The sequence below is a fragment of the Scyliorhinus torazame genome, chromosome 28 (genome assembly GCF_047496885.1).
Source record: "Scyliorhinus torazame isolate Kashiwa2021f chromosome 28, sScyTor2.1, whole genome shotgun sequence".
In the NCBI taxonomy this organism is placed as follows: Eukaryota; Metazoa; Chordata; class Chondrichthyes; order Carcharhiniformes; family Scyliorhinidae; genus Scyliorhinus; species Scyliorhinus torazame.
The window spans coordinates 23378827-23401731 of record NC_092734.1 but is presented as its reverse complement, the minus strand read 5'-3'; the positions used below and the strand labels follow the sequence as shown (position 1 = coordinate 23401731).

Sequence of the window (22905 nt, the reverse complement as noted above, 5' to 3'; positions counted from 1 at the left end):
CCTGTACAACTGAGGTGAGCTCCATGAATTGGACAGAGGTGATTCCTGTCACTTTAAAATTGACCTGGTTCAAGCTAAACCTTGTGCAAATTGTAGGTGTCACCCTCCCAGGATGTCGACCTGTTTCTGAGACTCCCGTGTAGCTCTGACTACCAGATATCTCGGTGTGAATCTCACCAGTTTGCGATATTTTGCAGTGATACAGCTGATTAAAGTAACTTAAAAAAAAAAAATTACATTGCTCAGGATGTGACATTACAATTACAAAGCAACCGTGACCAATTTTCCAAAGAACAAAAAAGTTTTTTGAACTTGGCAACAGATAACAGTTTAGCAATATCATCACGATGCTGACTTTTAAAATAACATAAGTCAACATTCTTAGCTGCTTCCTTTACACAGGCACAGCTCCTCTGTTTCAAAACAGCCCACATCCTGTTCCGCACGACATTCTGCTTGCTCATAATAGTTGTTTTCACTGACATACATTTTCTGTCTTTACCCAATCTATTAATTACCTTGTCCTCTCCTCTTCTTGCCCCTCATGACTTTGATCCTCCAGCACTGGCATTTTATACTTTATCGCTTCCTACATACTATCATTGGTGGCAGGACCTGGTGCTATTTTGAAATTTCCTCTACCTTACCACCCGTTAAAATAAAATTCAAAACCCATCTTCTTGAGCAAGTTGTCAGTCACTCTACCTAACCTTCCCTGCAAGGCTCAGTCTGTGTTCCTTCATGTGGTATCTTTATTCCTGCTGCTCCATTAACATGGGAAACACATAAGTGGTTCACGAATTTCATCAATCGATCAGTAGATCTGATAGCAATTATTAAGAGGATCTGCCAGGGTATTTGTCCTTTGCCTGCCAAATGAATAGCTTCTAAACTGGCTTTTCTCTGGAGGGAAATCCTCCATTGCCATCTTGATTCCTGTATCCATATCATTATATTCTTTGCTTGGAGGACATTACTTCAAGGAGGCTCTTAAGTACTTTTGAAAGCAACACAAGTGGTTTTATGTGATATTGTGTCTCTGGTCATGATTCACAACCTTGCATTATGCAAACATTTAGATATTCTCTCACTACACTCAAGAAAACATCTTGCTCATACATCAGCTTTCCAACTTATGGGAAAGTGATTCCAGCCAAAACATGGGGGAAATTTGCTCAATGTTCTTGGCAGTATTTGTAGACACAATTAGACGATATGATTCTTTCAGGCTGTTTTACAGAGCCACATTTCTCAAATGAATCATCGGAGATCTTAATGAGAAGTGCAGAACAAGAGATGACAGTTTTTCAAAAAAATCAAATAAATGAATTGTAAAGTAGAATTGTTAGGCTGTGGAAAACACATATCCCCCATTCCCTTTATTCGCATGTGACATCTGAAGTAGAATCTGCTGGTTCATGAGAATGTCATTTGTATTGAATTCAGGAGTTCAGTTCAGTTGAAGGATGATGAACCTGCACTGGCTGGAGATGTGCAGTGACAGATTTTTTTTTTGAAAATGTGTCATGAAGGAGAAGTGAACGTTGGTACAGTATTTGCTTCAACGACAAAAGGTCAACATCCATCAACTTTGACATTAATGTGTATTTTTCAGGTCTCTTTACACAGTTTGACAGTTCTTGAACACTGGAGGAGAAGCTGTCTGTACTCAATTACTTTACTGACAAGGCAACAATGAAAGTTTTGAGGGCAGTCACCACTAAATAGATCTTTCAGGTTTCTTTGGTATTTAAATAAGTTTATTTTTAAAGGGCTGGATTTCTGGTTTAGAATTAAAAATGCAAAATCAGGAAAAAAAATTCTCCATAGTTTTTTTAAGCATAGAAATTCAGTTAAAGTTCAGAATCAAGGTGAAATTCTTTGGTTCAATCATTAGCCTCTTTGCTAACACAGATGATATCCTCATCAGCAAGATACAGACAACCTACACCTCACAAAATCCTGAACAATTTAATAAAAGTACAACGGTCTCAAGTTTGCCCCCCAGTTTGGTGTTGAATTACCTAGGTGGGAATAATAAGAGCATGATGATTGGTCCTGTATACCATAGGGAGGGGGGAAAAAAATTTCACGAGGGCTTATTGATATTCAGAAACACCCTGTTAGATTATACATACCAACAATTGATAGGATTGTGCTCAGTTGCATAACTGATGATTATGATCAAAGAAATGTGTTCAAGGTCTGGCACAATATCAAACACACACCACTCTCTTTTTAAAAGGCTAAATTGTAAACACTCCTTAGGAAAGTAAAAAGTACAGATGAAAATAAAGGTAAAGAAACTGATGGAACAATAGGTTGGTGGAAAGTGGAGCTGAGATCACAACCAGATCAGCCATGAGCTTGTTGAATGGTGGAACCACAGAAAGGTATGATGCACAAAGAGGCCATTAGCCCATCGTGTCTGCGCCAAACAAGAGAAAAAAGAAACTAGCAGCTCACTTTAATTTCATTTTTCAGCACCTGGTTCATTGCCTTGCAGATTACAGCACTTCAGATACAGATACCTTTTAAAAGAGCTGAGTATTATTTCAGCTTTATTTATGGCACCTTAGGCAGTTGAATTCCAGATGCCTGCCACTCCCTGCGTCAAAAAGGTTTTCCTCATGTCCCCCCTCAATCATTTTACCAATCACCTTAAATCGGTGCCCCCTCAAAACCGACTCCTCAGCTTGGGGAAACAAGTTTTTTTCTGTCTACCCCATTTAGGTCTTTCAGAATTTTGAACACCACAATCCAGTCACCCCTAAGCCGATCCAATCTCTCATCATAAATGCAATTTTCAAGCCCTGGCAATATTCTTGTAAATCTTTGACAAAGAGTGATCCAGACTCGAACGTTAGCTCCTTTCTCGCTCCACAATGCTGTCAGACATGATGAGATTGTTCAGTATTTTCTGTTTTTGTTCTTCTAGATCTCCTCTGCATGCTCTCCAGAGCAATTCTCTCCATCCTATGCTGTGGTGATCAGAACTTTACCCAAAATTTTAGCTGTGACCCAACTCGCGTTTTATCCAGTTCCATCATTACATTCTGTTTTTGTCGTGAACACCTCACCCAATAAAGTATTCCATATGCTTTCTTGACCACCTTGTCCACCTGCGCTGCCACCTTGATGGACCTGTCAACATGCACTCCATTGTCTCACTTCCTGAAACCTCTCAATATCTTCCTGTTTATTGAGTGTTCCCTTGCTTTGCTTGCCCTTCCCAAATGCATTGCCTCACATTTACAGATTGAATTCCATTTGCCACTTCTCTGCTCAAACCAACCAAACCATTGATGTCATTCTGAAGTCGACAACTATCCTCTTCACTATCACCTACAATTTCTGTGTCACCTGCAAAATTTACCAATCACGCCTCCAATCTAAATCATTAATATAATCAACAAACAGTAACAGACCCAACACGGAGTCCTGTGGAACACCACCACGCTCAAAGTGCTGAAACTCCTGCTCCCAAGTCCTATATCTGATGTCATAGATTCAGCTTCAAGTTTAGATGCCACTTTTAAAGCTAGTTTTTGGTTTCCAATTTGGGAGTAAAACATTGGGCGGGATTTTCTGGCTGTTCCTACTTGTGGGATCTTGTGACTCCTACCAGGGGTTCCCCCTGCTGTGGAGGGTGCGAACAAACGAAAATCCCATTGACAGCGGCTGGGCTGGTAGATCCTGCTGCCGGTCAATAATAATAATCTTTATTGTCACAAGTAGGCTTACATTAACAGTGCAATGAAGTTACTGTGAAAAGCCCCTAGTTGCCACATTCCGGCACCTGTTCGGGTACACAGAGGGAGAATTCAGAATGTCCAAAATACCTAACAGCACGTCTTTCGGGACTTGTGGGAGGAAACCGGAGCACCCGGAGGAAACCCACGTAGACACAGGGAGAACGTGCAGACTCTGCACAGACAGTGACCCAAGCCTGGAATCGAACCTGGGACCCTGGAGCTGTGAAGCAACAGTGCTACCCACTGTATTACCGTCAATGGTGGCCCACCTGCACCACCACAACACAGGCCACTGGTGGGCGGGGGGGTTGCGGAATATCCCATCCATAAAATTTAATTTACGAGTTCTAGGTTAAATAGGAGAATTAATACAGAACTTGTAAACTTACACAAAATAACAAGCTGAAAAATCTGTTAAAAGAACAGACCATTGTATAGCTAAAAGTCCCACTTCTTAATGGGAAAATAATTAAAAAGTGAAGACATCCATACAATTAAAAAATATATATTTTTATTCAAACAAAATTTTCATTACTACAGACACAACACCAATACAACAAATCCCAGCCCCATATTATTCCCCAATTACACCCACCCAGACCCCAATCCCCTTCCCCCCTGAACGCCCCAAATCCCTGACATTGTATCAAAAAAGGAAACCTTTGCCCAGATTTAACTTGGACCCCGGAATGGAGTCAAACTTCCTGAGCCACTCTTATTATCTCCCCCACATTGGAGAGAGTGTCCTTAACATATAGCAACAGGTCGTCTGCATTTAGGGAAACGCTATTTCCCCCCTCCCCCAAGCTCTATCCTCCTCCTTCTGGTAGATGATCTCAACTCATGGGCGAGCGGCTCGATTGCTAAGGCAAACAAAAGCGAATGGACACTCCTGACTTGCACCGCTGTTCAGTTGGAAATAACCCGAGCTTAGGGCATTAGAGCATTCACTCGCAGTGGAGGTCCTGTACAAAAGTTTAATCTACGAAATACATTTTGGCCTGAAGCCAAACCCCAGAGGTACCCCCTATCGAATGCCTTCTCCGCGTCCATCAAAATAACCACCTCTGGCTTTGTCCTCAAGGAGGGCGACAACACAACATTTAACAACCTCTTAATATTGGCCGACAACTGCCAATTGGAGAGTACGTTGAGTTTAACAGTAATGAGGCAGTCTCGCCTTACCCGCTCTAGGAGGCCCTGAAGGCTGTGGTTAGGGGGGGACAATAAATAAATCCAGCCTTAATAAATCCAGTCTACTTCAAAATCACACCCGGTAGGCAGGGCACCAAACATGTTGCCAACAATTGAGCGTCAGCGTTTAACAAGGAAATAGGACGATACGACCCAGAGTCCATGGGAGCCTTGTTCTTCAGGATCAAGAAAATTGATGCCTGCGCTAACGTGGCCAGCAACACACCCCGGGAAACAGAATCATTAAAACATATCCAGCAGAAGTGCAACCAACCGACCAGCAAACCGTTGGTAAAATTCAACGGGGAACCCATCCAGACCCAATGCTTTGCCCGTCTGCATTAACCGTTTACAACTCATGATCTCCTCCAACCTTATCGGCATCTCCAACTTCTGCCTTCTCTCCTGCTCCACCTCTGGGACGGCCAACCCGTCCAAAAATTGTCTCATTGATGCATTCCTCCTCCAGAGGCTTTGACTCATACAACCCACGGTAGAAGGTCGCAAACACCTCATTAACCTTCTCTGGGGCAGAAACTACCCTGCCACCCGAGTCCCTGAGCTGCACTATCTCCCGGGAGCCTGCCTGCCACCTCAGCTGGTGAGTCAACAGACAACTAGCTTTCTCCCCCTACTCATATAAAGTCCCCCCTCAAACGACGCAGCTGGGTCACCACCATACCCATTGACAACAACTCAAAACCCATTTGCAATTTCTTTTTGTCCGCCAACAACTTCGGAGCGGGCAATCGAGTACTGAGCGTCCGCTCAAGAATGGAATCCACCAGTCTCTGCCTCTCTAAATTCCCAAATGTATTCCTATGCACCTTAAAAGAGATCATGTCCCCCCTAACTACCACCTTCAGGGCCTCCTGGAGCAGGTAAAGCGAGACCGTCTCATTCCTGTTAAACTCTACGTACTCTCCAATGGCAGAGGATACACGCACACAAAAACTCTTATCCGTGAGCGACACAATGTCCAATCTCCACAGGAGTCGCCAAGTGTGGCCCAGCTCCAACATCATGTCCACAAAATGCCGAGTATGATCAGAGGTAACGACCAGAGTACCCCGTGCCCGCTCACTCCAGAGACCTACCCACCATGAAGAAGTCAATGCGGGAGTGGACCCGATCCCTCGGAAACATTAACTCACAAATCTCACATTGCTCTTGTACAGATTATTAGATGCCACACACCTTCTCGCCAGCTCTGCCCCAACATCTTGATATATTGTGATGGCATTGCCAACTACAATCTTTTTTAAAAAAAATATATTTTATTCAAAATGTTGTGGCCAAACATAACAGTACATAGTTTTTCTTTTGAACAACAACAAAGCAATATAAATAACCGTGGCCAATTTTAAACAAATAAATAAATAATATATAAACAAAAACAAAACAAAACTGAGTGGCAACTGCCTTGTCAAAAATAGTTACTCTCCAAAGATACAATCCAATATACAGTACCTATAACAAGTGTCTATACATATACAATGACATCCCTGAGAGTCCATCCGGTTCCTCCCCCCCCGCCCCCCCCCCCCCCCCCTCCCCCCTGGGTTGCTGCTGTTGTCTTCTTCTTTTCCATTCCCTCTATCTTTCTGTGAGGTAATCGACGAACGGTTGCCACCGCTTGGTGAACCCTTGAGCCGAACCCCTTAATACGAACTTGATCCGTTCTAACTTTATAAACCCTGCCATGTCGTTTATCCAGGTCTCCACACCCGGGGGTTTGGCTTCCTTCCACATTAACAATATCCTGCGCCGGGCTACTAGGGACGCAAAGGCCAAAACATCAGCCTCTCTCGCCTCCTGCACTCCCGGCTCTTCTGCAACCCCGAATATAGCCAACCCCCATCTTGGTTCGACCCGGACCCCCACCACCTTCGAAAGCACCTTTGCCACCCCCACCCAGAACCCCTGTAGTGCCGCGCATGGCCAGAACATGTAGGTGTGATTCGCTGGGCTTCTCGAGCATCTCCCACACCTATCCTCTACCCAAAAAAATTTATTGAGCCGTGCTCCAGTCATATGCGCCCTGTGTAGAACCTTGAATTGTATCAGGCTTAGCCTGGCACACGAGGACGATGAGTTTACCCTACGTAGGGCGTCAGCCCACAGCCCCTCCTCAATCTCCTCCCCCAGCTCTTCTTCCCATTTTCCTTTCAGCTCATCTACCATGATCTCCCCCTCGTCCCTCATTTCCCTATATATGTCCGACACCTTACCATCCCCCACCCATGTCTCTGAGATCACTCTATCCTGCACCTCCTGCGTCGGGAGCTGCGGGAATTCCCTCACCTGTTGCCTCGCGAAAGCCCTCAGTTGCATATACCGAAATGCATTCCCTTGGGGCAACCCATATTTTTCCGTCAGCGCACCCAGACTCGCAAACGTCCCATCTACGAACAGATCTCTCAATTGTACTACCCCAGCTCTTTGCCATGCTCCAAATCCCCCATCCATTCTCCCCGGAACAAACCTATGGTTATTTCTTATCGGGGACTGCACCGAGGCTCCCGTCTTTCCCCTATGCCGTCTCCACTGCCCCCAAATTTTCAATGTAGCCACCACCACCGGGCTTGTGGTGTATTTCTTCGGTGAGAACGGCAACGGTGCCGTCACCATTGCTTGTAGACTAGTCCCCCTGCAGGACGCCCTCTCCAATCTCTTCCACGCCGCTCCCTCCCCTTCTCCCATCCACTTACACACCATTGAAACATTGGCGGCCCAGTAATAGTCGTTTAGGCTCGGTAGTGCCAACCCCCCCCCCTGTCCCTACTACGCTACAAAAATCCCCTCCTCACTCTCGGGGTCTTCCCGGCCCACACAAAACTCATAATACTCTTCTCGATTCTCTTGAAAAAAAGCCTTCGTGACCACCACCGGGAGGCACTGAAACACAAAAAGGAATCTCGGGAGGACCACCATTTTAACCGCCTGCACACTACCTGCCAGTGACAGGGACACCATGTCCCATCTCTTAAAGTCCTCCTCCATCTGTTCCAACAACCGCGTTAAATTAAGCCTGTGTAATGTACCCCAATTCTTGGCTATCTGGATCCCCAAGTACCGGAAGTCCCTTGTTACCTTCCTCAACGGTAAATCCTCTATTTCCCTGCTCTGCTCCCCTGGGTGCACCAGGAACAACTCACTTTTCCCCATGTTCAATTTATACCCTGAAAAATCCCCAAACTCCCCAAGTATCCGCATTATCTCTGGCATCCCCTCTGTCGGGTCCGCCACATACAACAACAAATCATCCGCATACAGAGATACCCGGTGTTCTTCTCCTCCCCTGAGTACTCCCCTCCACTTCCTGGAACCCCTCAATGCTATGGCCAGGGGCTCAATCGCCAATGCAAACAATAATGGGGACAGAGGACATCCCTGCCTCGTCCCTCTATGGAGCCGAAAGTATGCAGATCCCCGTCCATTCGTGACCACACTCGCCACTGGGGCCCTATACAACAGCTGCACCCATCCAACATACTCATCTCCAAAACCAAATCTCCTCAGCACCTCCCACAAATAATCCCACTCCACTCTATCAAATGCTTTCTCGGCATCCATCACCACCACTATCTCCGCTTCCCCCTCTGGTGGGGGCATCATCATTACCCCTAGCAGCCTCTGTATATTTGTGTTCAGCTGTCTCCCCTTCACAAACCAAGTTTGGTCCTCATGAACCACCCCCGGGACACAATCCTCTATCCTCGTTGCCATTACCTTGGCCAGAATCTTAGCATCCACATTCAGGGGGGAAATGGGCCTATAGGACCCGCATTGCAGCGGGTCTTTTTCCTTCTTTAGGAGGAGCGATATCGTTGCCTCTGACATAGTCGGGGGCAGCTGCCCCCTTTCCCTAGCCTCATTAAAGGTTCTCATCAGTAGCGGGGCCAGCAAGTCCATATATTTCCTATAGAATTCCACTGGGAATCCGTCTGGTCCCGGGGCCTTCCCCGCCTGCATGCTTCCAATCCCTTTCATTACTTCCTCCGTCTCAATCTGAGCTCCCAGTCCCGCCCTCTCCTGCTCCTCCACCTTAGGAAATTCCAGCTGATCCAGAAAGCACATCATTCCCTCCTTCCCTTCCGGGGTCTGAGCTTCATATAATCTTTCATAAAATGCCTTGAACACTCCATTCACTCTCTCCACTCCCCGCTCCATCTCTCCCTCCATCTCTCACCCCCCCTATCTCCCTCGCTGCTCCCCTTTTCCTCAGTTGGTGGGCCAGCAACCTGCTCGCCTTCTCCCCATATTCGTACTGTACACCTGTGCCTTCCTCCATTGTGCCTCTGCATTACCCGTAGTCAACAAGTCAAATTCTACATGTAGCCTTTGCCTTTCCCTGTACAGTCCCTCCTCCGGTGCCTCCGCATATTGTCTGTCCACCCTCAAAAGTTCTTTCAACAACCGCTCCCTTTCCCTACCCTCCTGCTTTCCTTTATGTGCCCTGATAGATATCAGCTCCCCTCTAACCACAGCCTTCAACGCCTCCCAGACCACTCCCACCTGAACCTCCCCATTGTCATGGAGTTCCTAGTACCTTTCAATACACCCCCTCACCCTTAAACACACCCCCTCATCTGCCAATAATCCCATGTCCATTCTCCAGGATGGGTGTTCTTTTTCCTCCCCTATCTCCAGGTCCACCCAATGTGGAGCGTGGTCCGAAATAGCTATAGCCGTGTACTCCGTCCCCGTCACCTTCGGGATCAGTGCCCTTCCCAAAACAAAAAAGTCTATCCGTGAATAGACTTTGTGGACATAGGAGAAAAACGAAAACTCCTTACTCCTAGGTCTACTAAATCTCCACGGGTCTACTCCTCCCATCTGCTCCGTAAAGTCCTTGAGCACCCTAGCTGCAGCCGGCCTCCTTCCGGTCCTGGACCTCGATCTGTCCAGCCCTGGGTCCAGCACCGTATTAAAATCTCCACCCATTACCAACTTTCCCGCCTCTAGGTCCGGGATGCGTCCCAACATACGCCTCATAAAATTGGCATCATCCCAGTTCGGGGCATATACGTTCACTAAAACCACCGCCTCCCCTTGCAATCTGCCACTCACCATCACGTATCTGCCCCCACTATCCGCCAGTATGGTCTTTGCCTCAAACATTACCCGCTTCCCCACTAATATAGCCACCCCCCTGTTTTTTGCGTCTAGCCCCGAATGAAACACCTGCCCCACCCATCCTTTGCGAAGTCTGACTTGGTCTATCAGTTTCAGATGCGTCTCCTGCAGCATAACCACATCTGCCTTAAGTTTTTTTAGGTGTGCGAGTAGCCGTGCCCTCTTTATCGGCCCGTTCAGCCCTCTCACATTCCACGTGATCAGCCGGGTTGGGGGCTCTTTACCCCCCCCCCCCTGTCGACTAGCCGTCTCCTTTTTCAATCCAGCTCCTCTCCCGGTTCCCACGTAGCCGTATCTCCCCCCAACGGCGCCCTCCCGCCTCGACCACCCCACCCCATACCAGCCCCCCCCGCTAGATCCCTTTCTAGCGTAATTGCACCCCCCATGTTGCTCCCAGAAGTCAGCAAACTCTGGCCGACCTCGGCCCCCACTGTGCGAGGCCCCCTCCTTCCTGCTTCCCTGTTCCTGCCATGATTACCATAGCGCGGGAACAAAGCCCGCGCTTCCCATTTGGCCCCGCCCCCAATGGCCAGCGCCCCCAGCTCCCCATCCTCCCTCCCCCCCGACATGGGGAAGAGAGAAAAGTTACAGGGTCGCAGGATTAACAACTTGGGAAATCATCTCTTCCCCCATTTCCCCCCTTCACCCCACGTAATCGCCCCACCACTTTGTCCCAAACGTTCTTTTTCTAGCCCGCTTATTCCAGTTTCTCCTCGACAATAAATGTCCACGCCTCTTCTGCCGTTTCAAAGTAGTGGTGTTTCCCTTGATGTGTGACCCACAGTCTTGTCGGCTGCAGCATTCCAAATTTAACCTTCCTTTTGTGCAGCACCGCCTTGGCCCGATTAAAGCTTGCCCTCCTTCTCGCCACCTCCGCACTCCAATCTTGATATCCGCGGATCACCGCATTCTCCCACCTACTGCTCCGGGTTTTCTTTGCCCATCTGAGGACCATCTCTCTGTCCTTGTATCGGAGAAATCTCACCACTATGGCTCGAGGAATTTCTCCAGCCCTCGGTCTTCGCGCCATAACTCGATAAGCTCCCTCCACCTCCAACGGACCCGTCGGGGCCTCCGATCCCATTAACGAGTGAAGCATCGTGCTCACATATGCCCCGACGTCCGCCCCTTCTGCACCTTCGGAAAGACCAAGAATCCTTAAATTCTTCCTCCTCGCATTATTCTCCAGCACCTCCAGCCTTTCCACACACCTTTTGTGTTGTGCCTCGTGCATCTCTGTCTTCACCACCAGGCCCTGTATTTCGTCCTCATTCTCAGCAGCCTTTGCCTTCACGACCCGAAGCTCCTGCTCCTGGGTCTTTTGCTCCTCCTTTAGCCCTTCAATCGCCTGTAATATCGGGGCCAACCGCTCCTTCTTCATCTCCTTTTTAAGTTCTTCCACGCATCGCCGCAGGAACTCTTGTTGGTCAGGGCCCCATATTAAACTGCCACCTTCCGACGCCATCTTGCTTTGTGCTTGCCTTCCTGGCCGCTGCTCTAGAGGATCCACCGCAATCCGGCCACTTTCCTCTCCTTTTTCCATCCGTGTTCAGGGGGATTCCCTTCTGGTTTACCGCACAGTGTTTTTAGCTGTTAAAATTGCCGTTGGGGCTCCTATTAAGAGCCCAAAAGTCCGTTCCACCGGGAGCTGCCGAAACGTGCGACTTAGCTGGTCATCGCCACACCCGGAAGTCGCCAACTACAATCTTAATGGTCCTGTGCCCACCTCAGGGCCGGCCACTCCTTATCCAGTTATTGGTGAAGCTTGACTACGATTGCTCGAGGCGGCTCCCGAAATCTGGGCTTCTGCCTCAGCAATCTCCGAGCCCAGTCCAACTCAGGAGATGTTGGAAAGCCCCCCTCGTCCACCAACTTTCCGAACATCTTGGACATATAGTCCGTGGAGTTGGAACCCTTCGGCAGCCCAACGATCCTCAAGTTTGGTCGTCTGGAATGGTTCTCCAGGTCGTCAACCCTGGTCTTAAGCTCTCTCCACTCCTCAGCCAGCACCGGCATCTCTTCCTCCAGGGAGACAGTCTGATCACTATGGTCAGAGAGCGCCACCTCCACCTTCTGTATCGTTTCCCCGTACCACAATTCACCGGTCCATCTTGTTCGTGGTTGCCGTCAAGAAGCTAACCAATTTCTCAGTCGTCTACTGAGGGGCCATCGGCTCAGTTGAAGCCGCCACCATGTCGTCCACTGCTGAGGCTTGGGATACTTAAGTTTGATGACGACCTCTTGCCCGACTTCTGCTTTGTGCTATTTTTTACTGGACATTACTCGAACGAGGTAGTTTTATGCCATCAAACTGCATCAATTTCTCCAAACAAATCACCCATAAACCGGGCAGAAAGGGCAAAAACCCAAGTACCCTGGCGGGAGTCACCACATGTGCCACCACTCCCCCCTCCCCCCCCCCCCCCCCCCCCCCCCCAAGTCCATACAAAATTAAGACAACAGAATTCAAATGTTTCAGAACTGTTATGACAACCTGTGTGGAACTCTGCTTTCTGTATTTAGGAACAGTAATGATATTTATACATCAACACAATGTGTTTTAGTTGTAAATAAAATTCTCATGAGTTGTGAGTTTTCAACAAGCTAACATAACACAGGAGCATAAGAAATAGGAACAAGAATGGGCCTTTCAACCCTTTGGGCCATATTGCGTCTTTCAATAAAATAGTGGTTGATTTACCTCAACTACACCTTCCTGCACAATCTCTATATTGCTCAATTCCTTTAATACCAGAAAGCATTGCTCAGCGTCACTAGTGCACTCATCGAAAGAGCAAAGTGGCAGCATGGATTGATATTGATGGATATACGATGAGTATCTCAAAATATAAAATGTCCTAGTTACTGGGTCAGTGCCCAAATCATTTAAGTCAATACTTGAACTACAACCAGATGTAGGAAGGAGCATGGTATAATGAGAGGAAGCAGTAATGAAGTAGACATTTAAATTTTTGCTGCTGTTTAATATTTATTGATAATTGGAAAAAAATATTTTAAAGGGTGGAGCATCCATTTTTTTAAAAAAAAGCTACACTACTGTTTTAAACAACCGTGTGTATCTAGATTCTCTTTCAATCTAGGAGATAGCATTTGGGTTTGAAGACATGGTAATTATTGGGAAACAATCCGACATACTTCCACTTCTTTCAAATATTGCAAATATCATGAATCATTTGTTATATTTATTCCAAAGGGTAAACATACATGGTTCTTTGCTTTAGTTTATTTTTGGGTCGTCCTACTGGTTTGGCGTACCGACGCTTGATCTGTGCAGCTTTCTCATGCAGTAGCTTTCTTCCCTTTTTCTTTGGTCTGCAGATTTGACAGATCCACATTCCTATTGTAAAGAATACAGCAATTAGCTTTCTCAACAAACATGCCAATCTGTGCCATGTCTTCCATTTATGTTTAAGGTCGACAAATCAGGTACAAATTCGAATCAACTCCTGCAACTGAAATATACCAGTTAGAGAACATCATGAAATGAGACTTGTTAAATTTGCATCTTAGTTCACCATTATAAACCAAATTCCTATTTAATAATGCTGTGCACAAGCATGGAAGACGTTCCACAATATCACCAGGGGCTTAGATGCCCCCTTCTCCCACAACCGTCACTTCATAGCCAGATAACTCACATCAATGACGGAAAACATTTTCATCCCACTTAATGTTGAGATCTCTTCTAACTGGAATACGAAGTAGCTTTTACTGAATTACGGGAAATAAATCTTAGAGAATAATAAGGAGCTTGCCAGTGAAGTAGAGAGCAGTCCACAAAGAACACAGAAAAGCAGGCAGAGCGGGAGATAACATGATTTAATTGCAAGCTAATAAGCTGCAACTGGAAATGGACTCGCCTCAGGGTACTGGGTGATGGATTTTCTGCTCCAACTCTAACACAATCTCCTTTTACACTTCCTCCTCTTGCCTTAACTCATACAGTACGAAGTCTTACAACACCAGGTTAAAGTCCAACAGGTTTGTTTCGATGTCACTAGCTTTCGGAGCACAGCTCCTTCCTCAGGTGAATGCAGAGGTCTGTTCCAGAAACACATATATAGACAAATTCAAAGATGCCAGACAATGCTTGGAATGCGAGCATTAGCAGGTGATTAAATCTTTACAGATCCAGAGATGGGGTAACCCCAGGTTAAAGAGGTGTGAATTGTATCAAGCCAGGACAGTTGGTCGGATTTCGCAGGCCAGATGGTGGGGTAACTCATACAGATCACTAACAAAAACAGAATAGAAACTATAAAATAGCTACAAAGCCATGTGGAAAAATTGTTCACCAAAATATGTGCCACTCTTATAAACTCATGTCTCTGAGCATCTGAGTATGTTTTGGAGTTGTTATAAGAAGCCATTTTTGACAGAATAAATATGTGAATCAAGGTTGAGGAATGATGTTACTGGTAAAAGATGGAGGACAGAAACTATTTGGGTGGAAATTAACAATATACAATAATAATTTGTATTGTTGCCCATCAGCAGCTCAAATTAAGTCAGTAGATAGACTCATTTGAGCAAGAATTAATTATATCACAGTGAGGGATGTCAATGTCTCAGAAATAAAGTGGTCAGATGAGAGATGAGAATGAGCAGTTGGAACTGAACATGCAATTTCAAAAATATCACATGAGAGTTGAAAGTAAATTTGGTGCTCAGCAACTGGAATTACCACCTAGATGTAGGTTGTTGATGATGTGGTTAAATTCGAAAAATTATGAAAAAAGGATAAGCTCACGACGACAACAGATTAGCTGGTTCAGCTAACCAACAGAGGCCAGGGAAGTCCAAAGTCTGATTCCCAGTTTGTGTGGAATCTTTTGATCTCAGCCAGGATAATAGTAAAGATTTACAACCAGGTACAGTACCGAACCTTATGAAGGAGAACAATAAACTCAAGACTCCATTACCTGATCATATTCTCATTCAAATATCTATTGATGGGAGAGGAGATGACTGGGCTTAGCTGAGATTCCCTAATAGTGAAACATTAGGAATTTCTGAGATTCTCTGATAGTGAAACATGAGGAATTTCACTGTTAAGGCCTGCTGAATTTTACCCCAAAAGGAGTCCATGTCTCAGGAGAACAGTCAAGTAGGGGAGATTAAGCACTGGGTCGTTGGGTGGACAGAGATGCACAGCTTTAAGAACTATCAGAAAATTGCACAAAGGACCGAGTGAGAAGAAATTAAAAATTAAAAGGACAGAAAAAAAAAAATGGATGCACATCAGCAGAATAAAACCAAAATAAATTAACACCAAACTACCTTTAAGGTCAAATAGAAACATATAAAATATTAAAAAATAAATAAGTAAGCTGTGAGAGCTGTAGAAAAATGGATGATGACTAAATGTATATTTTTAAAAGGGCTGGAGCATTAAAAAGAACCAAAAGATAACCCTCAGTTAGATGAGCAAGGCATGTAAAACAAATGATGAATGAAAATGAAATGAAAATCGCTTATTGTCACAAGTAGGCTTCAAATGAAGTTACTGTGAAAAGCTCCTAGTCGCCACATTCCGGCACCTGTTCGGGGAGGCTGGTACGGGAATTGAACCGTGCTGCTGGCCTGCCTTGATCTACTTTCAAAGCCAGCGATTTAGCCCTGTGCTAAACCAGCCCCATGTCTTTAAATGAGTCTTTAAAAGGAGAAGTTGGGAAGAGATCTGCTAAAACAGGAAACAACAAGTGCAATAAGTAACTTGCTGAAGTAATCTAAAGAATCTAAGGCGTAGAGTGGTATTTAGTGACGGCAACAAAGGTGCTGCCCGCCAGCTGGGGAGAAGACGACAGCCCTGCATCGCCTCTTTTAGGCAATGCCTGCCGCATTAATGCCACTCTGGCACTCAACTGTCTTCTTGGGAACAAGCCCACAGGCCAGAAGTTCTACCCAATCAGAAATGAAATGAAAATCGCTTATTGTCACAAGTAGGTTTCAAATGAAGTTACTGTGAAAAGCCCCTAGTCACCACATTCCGGCGCCTGTTCAGGGAGGCTGGTACGGGAATCGAACCGTGCTGCTGGCCTGCCTTGGTCTGCGATTTAGCCCTGTGCTAAACAGCCCCTGCCAGCTCTATACAAGCTGCCAGCTCTATGCAAGAGCAACACCAGTAACGGTGGCTGCTGCTGATATGATCCCCACCAAGGATCACAGGTCACTGAGTAAAGTTTGTGGGAGGGGGCACGGTGCGGGAGCAATTTCAGAGGATTGGGTGAGCAGCAATGGCAGGGATGACTCTTCCTGATAATCGATCCTTCGATCCTTGCTTTTGAATGAGGGAGCCCTGGACCCCGCAAACAACCCCATATAAGTTTGCTTTTCATGTTCCCTGCAAGGTATGCGTGTCTTTCCCCCCTGGATTAATACCAATGGCAGCGGGATGAGGTTTTTAATGTAGGTAGTGGGAACAATGGGGTAACTTGACAAGATTCTGCGGATGCGATTTTCTCACCACGTTGTGCCCGGCACCGACCCCGTTCTGCTGGGAGCATCGCAGGAGAGACCCAAAACGAGCTTCGGGCTGGGCCGAAAACCGTACACGACTCGCCTGAGCCACGGTGCCCAGTGCGATCTGGGTCACACCCTCGCTGGGTGTTATCTATTTAATGATATTAAATCAGCCATTAAGCTTACCTAAATATTCACGGCTGGGTTGATGCCGCATTTTCCTGGCTGCAGATCAGTACTGGTCTCCATAAGTGGAGGCCAGGTGTGAAGACCACTCTGGGGGGTTTCGGTGCCCCCCGGCTAGTCAGGGACAGGGCAGCCTGGCATCTGAGCACCTTGGCCCTGCCCAGGGTGCCAGTGCCAAGGCCTGAGGAGAGCAAACGCCAATGAAAGAGGAGGGGGGAAGAGAGCGCAAAGGGATATGAAAGGGGGGGGGGGCCTTAGCAACCCCATAGCAGGGTATACTCACTTGGAGCGGTGGGGGGGAGGGGGGGAACAATGCCCCCGATGCTCACAAGGGTGGATGGGCATGGGAAGGGGAGGGGCCTTGCGTTTATTGATTTTGGGGGGAGGGGGGGCTTACCTGCTGGGGGGGGGGGGGGGGGGGGGGGGGGGGGGTCAAATGTTGGGGGTGTTGCCCACATCTGCAGTGGGCGGGGGGTTAATCTGTGCATGAGTGAGGGTGTGTGGGGTATTCCCAAGCTCATTCGAGGTACCTTTTCAAAACGGCACCCCTGTCTCGGAGGAGCCGGTCGGGCAGACGACTTTAGTTCCCCAGTGCAGAAGAAAATTCCCAGTGTGAGATTGACCGGTGAGAAACCCCCAAAGACTCAGAAAAATGACCACAGTCACGGTCTACCGATCACGGTGCACTCGAAGAGCAGCGCGCAACGGCTTGTTAATGATGGGAGACCCATTCCCGGGACCTATTTGGCTCGCCACGCTTCACAGGTTCTAACATGGTCTCGCGAGACGTTGCGTTGTAGGTTGTGTCACATTTTGGCAAATCTGCATATTAGAGCACGACAGCTAGTCTCACTCTAATGTGCAGTTCCTTGAGGTAAGCAAGGTGTTGGGATAAGAACATAAGAACTAGGAGCAGGAGTAGGCCATCTGGCCCCTCGAGCCTGCTCCACCATTTAATGAGATCATGGCTGATCTTTTGTGGACTCAGCTCCACTTTCCGGCCCGAACACCATAACCCTTAATCCCTTTATTCTTCAAAAAAACTATCTTATCTTTATCTTAAAACATTTAATGAAGGAGCCTCAACTGCTTCACTGGGCAAGGAATTCCATAGATTCACAACCCTTTGGGTGGAGAGGTTCCTTCTAAACTCAGTCCTAAATCTACTTCCCCTTATTTTGAGGCTACGCCCCCTAGTTCTGCTTTCACCCGCCAGTGGAAACAACCTGCCCGCATCTATCCTATCTATTCCCTTCATAATTTTATATGTTTCTATACAATCCCCCCATATCCTTCTAAATTCCAACGAGTACAGTCTACTCAACCTCTCCTCGTAATCCAACCACTTCAGCTCTGTGACTAACCTAGTGAATCTCCTCTGCACACCCTCCAGTGCCAGTACGTCCTTTCTCAAGTAAGGAGACCAAAACTGAACACAATACTCCAGGTGTGGCCTCACTAACACCTTATACAATTGCAGAATAACCTCCCCTAGTCTTAAACTCAAACCTCTAGCAATGAAGGATAAAATTCCATTTGCCTTCTTAATCACCTGTTGCACCTGTAAACCAACTTTTTGTGACTCATGCACTAGCACACCCAGGTCTCTCTGCACAGCAGCATGTTTTAATATTTTATCATTTAAATACTAATCTCTTTTGCTGTTATTCCTACCAAAATGGATAACCTCACATTTGTCAACATTGTATTCCATCTGCCAGCCTAGCCCATTCACTTAACCTATCCAAATCCCCTTAGCCTTGGAAACTGCGGGCGAGCACTGTTCAATACTGGTCACCACAAATCGGGACCAGACAGAACATCACTCATGGGGGGTCTCGCAGGGGAACGGACGTCCCCAGGTAATAGCCCTCTGGGCAGGGTGGCACTCTGGCACTGTTGGTGCCAGCCTGGGCACTGCCAAGGTGGCACCACCAGCTGGCAGGGGCAATGCCAGGGTGTGTCACTTCTGCGCTGTGGTGGTCGGGCCCGGGGTTACCCTGTGCATGTGGGATGGGATGCTGGGACCCCTTATAGGTGAATTGGGGCTTTGAGTGGTTGGGGGGTCACATCAGAGTCGAGAGATCGGGACACTATTTAAAAATGGCATCCCGATCTCTCCCTGCACTGGGTAGCGGGGCTCCTCAGTGCAGGAAGCTGAACTAAGTGCAGCCCGGCCGCACATTCCCCGCTGAGGCCCCTTTATCTAACCAGAGTCACATTAGATAGCGATAGGTTTCTCGGCGTTGCCACAGATTCACCACCCTCTGGCTGAAGCAATTCCTCTACATCTCACTTTTAAAGAATCGTGCCGTCAGTCTGAGATGGTGTCCTCTGGTTTTAGTTTTTCCTACAAGTGGAAACATCCTCTCCACGTCCACACCTCGCAGTAGCCTGTAAGTTTCAATAAGATTCCCTCCTCATCCTTCTAAACTCCATCGAGTACAGACCCAGAGTCCTCAACTGTTCCTCAGAAGACAAGTTCCTCATTCCAGGGATCATTCTTGGGATCGCCTCTGAACCCTTTCCAAGGCCAGCACATCCTTCCTCAGATATGGTGCCCAAAACTGCTCACAGTACTCCAATGGGGTCTGACCAGAGCCTTATACAGCCTCAGAAGTGCATCCCTGCTCTTGTATTCAAGCCCTCTAGACATGAATGCTAACATTTGCCTTCCTAACTACTGACTGAACATACACATTAACCTTAAGAGAATCTTGAACAAGAAGTCCGAAGTCCCTTTGTGCTTGATTTCCTAAGCATTTCCCCATTTAGAAAATGGTCTATGCCTCCACTCTTCCTTCCAAAGTGCATAACCCCACACTTTTCCACATTGTATTCCATCTGCCATTTGTTTGCCCACTCTCCTAGCCTGTCCAAAGTCCTTCTACAGCCTCCCCAGCATTACCTATCCCTCTGCATATCTTTGTATCATCTGCAAACTTCACAACATTGCCCTCAGTCCCTTCTTCCAGATCGTCAATTTATATTCTGAAAAGTTGCAGTCCCAACACTGACCCCTGAGGCACACCACTGTTCACCGGCTGTCATCCTGAAAAAATCCTCTTCATTCCCACTCTCTGCCTTCTGCCAATCAGCCAATCCTCTATCCATGCCAGTATCTTATCCTTAATACCTTGAGCTCTTAACTTATTTAACAGCCTCCTATACGTACCTTGTCAAAGGCCTTCTGGAAATCTAAATAGATCACATCCACAGGTTCTCCATTGTCTAACTTCCTTATTACCTCTTCAAAGAATTCTTACAGTTTTGTCAAACATGACCTCCCCTTGACGAAGTCGTGCTGACTCAGTCCTATTTTACCGTGCACTTCCAAGTATTCTGCAATCTCATCTTTAATAATGGACTCTAAAATCTTACCAATGACCAAAGTCAGGCTAACCGGCCTATAATTTCCTGTCTTCTGCCTCCCTCCCTTCTTAAACAGGCGTGTTCCAATTTACTCTTCTGGATTTTGGGATTGCATATCTGACCAGGTTATTTGACTTAGACTCGGTATGAATAGAATTAGAGAATCAATTTTGTCTATACATTGTTAAAATTGTGTTGTAGAGGTAGTTTCATCATAAGAAAGCAAATGCGACTGTCCCCAGATCAAATTATATTCCAGAATGTTATCCAATCAGATACAAAAGGAGTGAAATGAACACGGGACGGACAGGTAGGTTTGGCGGGATGGCTTTTGCGGCAGTTGCACGGTATTGAAATCAATGGAACTGACTATTGGGCGGGACATAATACAGATGATCAATGCTTGTTTTGCATTTCCACGCTTGTCTCACTTTACCCTCAATAAGTCAGTATTCCTTCAAGTTGCCCATTCAACCAACCAGATCATAGAGCAATCTTTCTGTCATAATTTATGATTGGTGAAACTTTCAAATGATTAACATTTTCTGTGCTATGTATAGTTTTGAAGCTGTTCATCCAATCTGCTACATGTGCTCCTTTAAATATAAAATGCACTCTTAAAAATAAGATTTGGTAGAAGTCATAAAGGAAGCAAAAATGCTCCCAAAACAGGTTTACCTCATTTTATATCGTCTAAAAAGGCAAGATTTATTCCATAGCACCCTCTAAATGCTCAGCATTCTGGCTTCGCTGACTCATGAAGGCCTTTGCTCTCTAACCTAAGTGCCAGGGATCAATCAAATGACTGAAATTCCTGAGTGGTTGGCATCCTATCAATTCAACTAATGATCCGGTTAATCCACAGAAGCTCTGGAATTTAGAGAACAGGGCAAGCTAAAGGGGGAAATTCCAATCCTGGACCGAGAATACAGTCACAGTGAACAACAGAACTATGCTCTACTGTTCATCAACAATAATAGGCCTACAATCATAAAATTAACAAACCTCATGTCAGGTTATACATTTGTGGGTAAAGCTATTAGAATCAAATCAACTGCAAATGCAGTTAATATTGCATTAATTAAATCCAAAAGTCAGCCAATAATTAATAAATTGGGAAAGGATCAGTGGTAATAGACACCAGTATAAACTGAGATTACCAAATACGAAGCTTCAATATTTCAATAGTCCTTGATGTGTTGGCGCAAGGCCGCATAATAATTGAGACTGCAAGAATAAATCCATAATTGGTTCCAAATATTTAAAAAGGGGTAAATCTCAGAAGATAGATTGTACATGATCTGCGTAAGAAACAGTTAAATGGGATAGCGGCCTTTTCTTCTTCAACGCTTTTTTTTCATATCTCTCAGTTCACATTATTCACCATTAAGAAATAATTTTTGCTTCAAACTGTTCAGTTACACAAGTGGAGCAATATTTCCTTTGGAACAGAAAGATTTATCGAATGGCCTGGAGTTAAAAACATACCAATTTACATTAGTTCTAAATGTATTCTGCAGATTAAAAAAAATATATCATTCACAGGATCACGGGCAAGGCCAGCATTTATTGTCCTAACTATTCTTGATAAGGTAGAATTGAACTGCCTTCTTGAGAATGGAGTAACTTGCTTGGGTATTTCAGAGAGCAGTTAAGAATCAGTGGCTCTGGAGGGCGGCACGGTGGTACAGTGGTTAACACTGCTGCCTCACAGCTCCAAGGACCCGGGTTCAATTACAGCCTTTGGTCACTGTCTGTGTGGGGTTTGCAATTTCTCCCTGTGTCTGCGTGGGTTTCCTCCAGGTGCTCCGGTTTCCTCCCACAGTCCAAAGATGTGCAGGTAGGTGGATTGGCCATCCTAAATTGCCCCTTCGTGCCCAGGGATGTGCAGGTTAAATGGGGTTACAGAAATAGGGCGGGGGAATGCTCTTTTTGAGGGTCGGTGCAGACTCAATAGGCCGAATGGCTTCCTTCTGCACTGTGAAATTTGATGATTCATGAATACACCAAACCTGATAAGGAGGGCAGTTTTCCTTCCTCGAACATTAGAGAACCTGATAGGTTTTTGCAACAACCTGTTTTTTGGGTGGCATGGTGGCAAAGAGGTTAGCACTGCTGCCTCACAGTGCCAGGGTCCGGATTCAATTCCGGCCTCGGGTGACTGTGTGGAGTTGGCACGTTCTCCCGGAGTCTGCGTGGGTGCTCCAGTTTCCCCCATAGAACAAAGATGTGCAGGTTAGGTGGATTGGCCATGCTAAATAGCCCCTTAGTGCCCAGGGATGTGCAGGTTAGGTGGGGTTACGGGCCGAAGTAGGATGCTCTTTCAGAGGGTCGGTGGAGACTTGATGGGCCAAATTGCCTCCTTCTGCACTGTAAGAATTCAATGGTTCTATGGTAGTTATGATGATCAACATTACTGATAATAGCATTTTAGGGGCTGGTTCAAGACAGTGGGCTAAACAGCCGACTTGTAATGCAGAACAAGGCCAGCAGCGCGGGTTCAATTCCCGTACCAGCCTCCTTGAACAGGCGCCGGAATGTGGCGACTAGAGGCTTTTCACAGTAACTTCATTTGAAGCCTACTTGTGGCAATAAGCGATTATCAATCCATATTTATTTAATTAATCGAACTTCCCAGCTACCATGGCGGCATTTGAACTCACATCTCTATATTATTAGCCTAGACCTCTGGAATACTACTCCAGTGGCACAAACCCGATTCCAGGGCTTCCCAAACTGTGGGACGTGACTCCCATTGTAGTTGTGGGATGAGCAA

General features: G+C 46.3%; 1 protein-coding gene across 4 annotated transcripts in view; it reads right to left on the bottom strand.

The window, feature by feature from the left end:
• The window catches only part of kat6b (K(lysine) acetyltransferase 6B), a 235780-nt gene that overhangs the window by 98346 nt on the left and 114529 nt on the right, over positions 1–22905 (bottom strand). For all 4 annotated transcript variants that reach the window (XM_072491649.1, XM_072491650.1, XM_072491651.1 and 1 more), the window contains exon 6: positions 13314–13446. In XM_072491649.1, coding sequence (XP_072347750.1) covers positions 13314–13446 — 133 coding nt within the window. The remainder of the gene's footprint in view (positions 1–13313; positions 13447–22905) is intronic.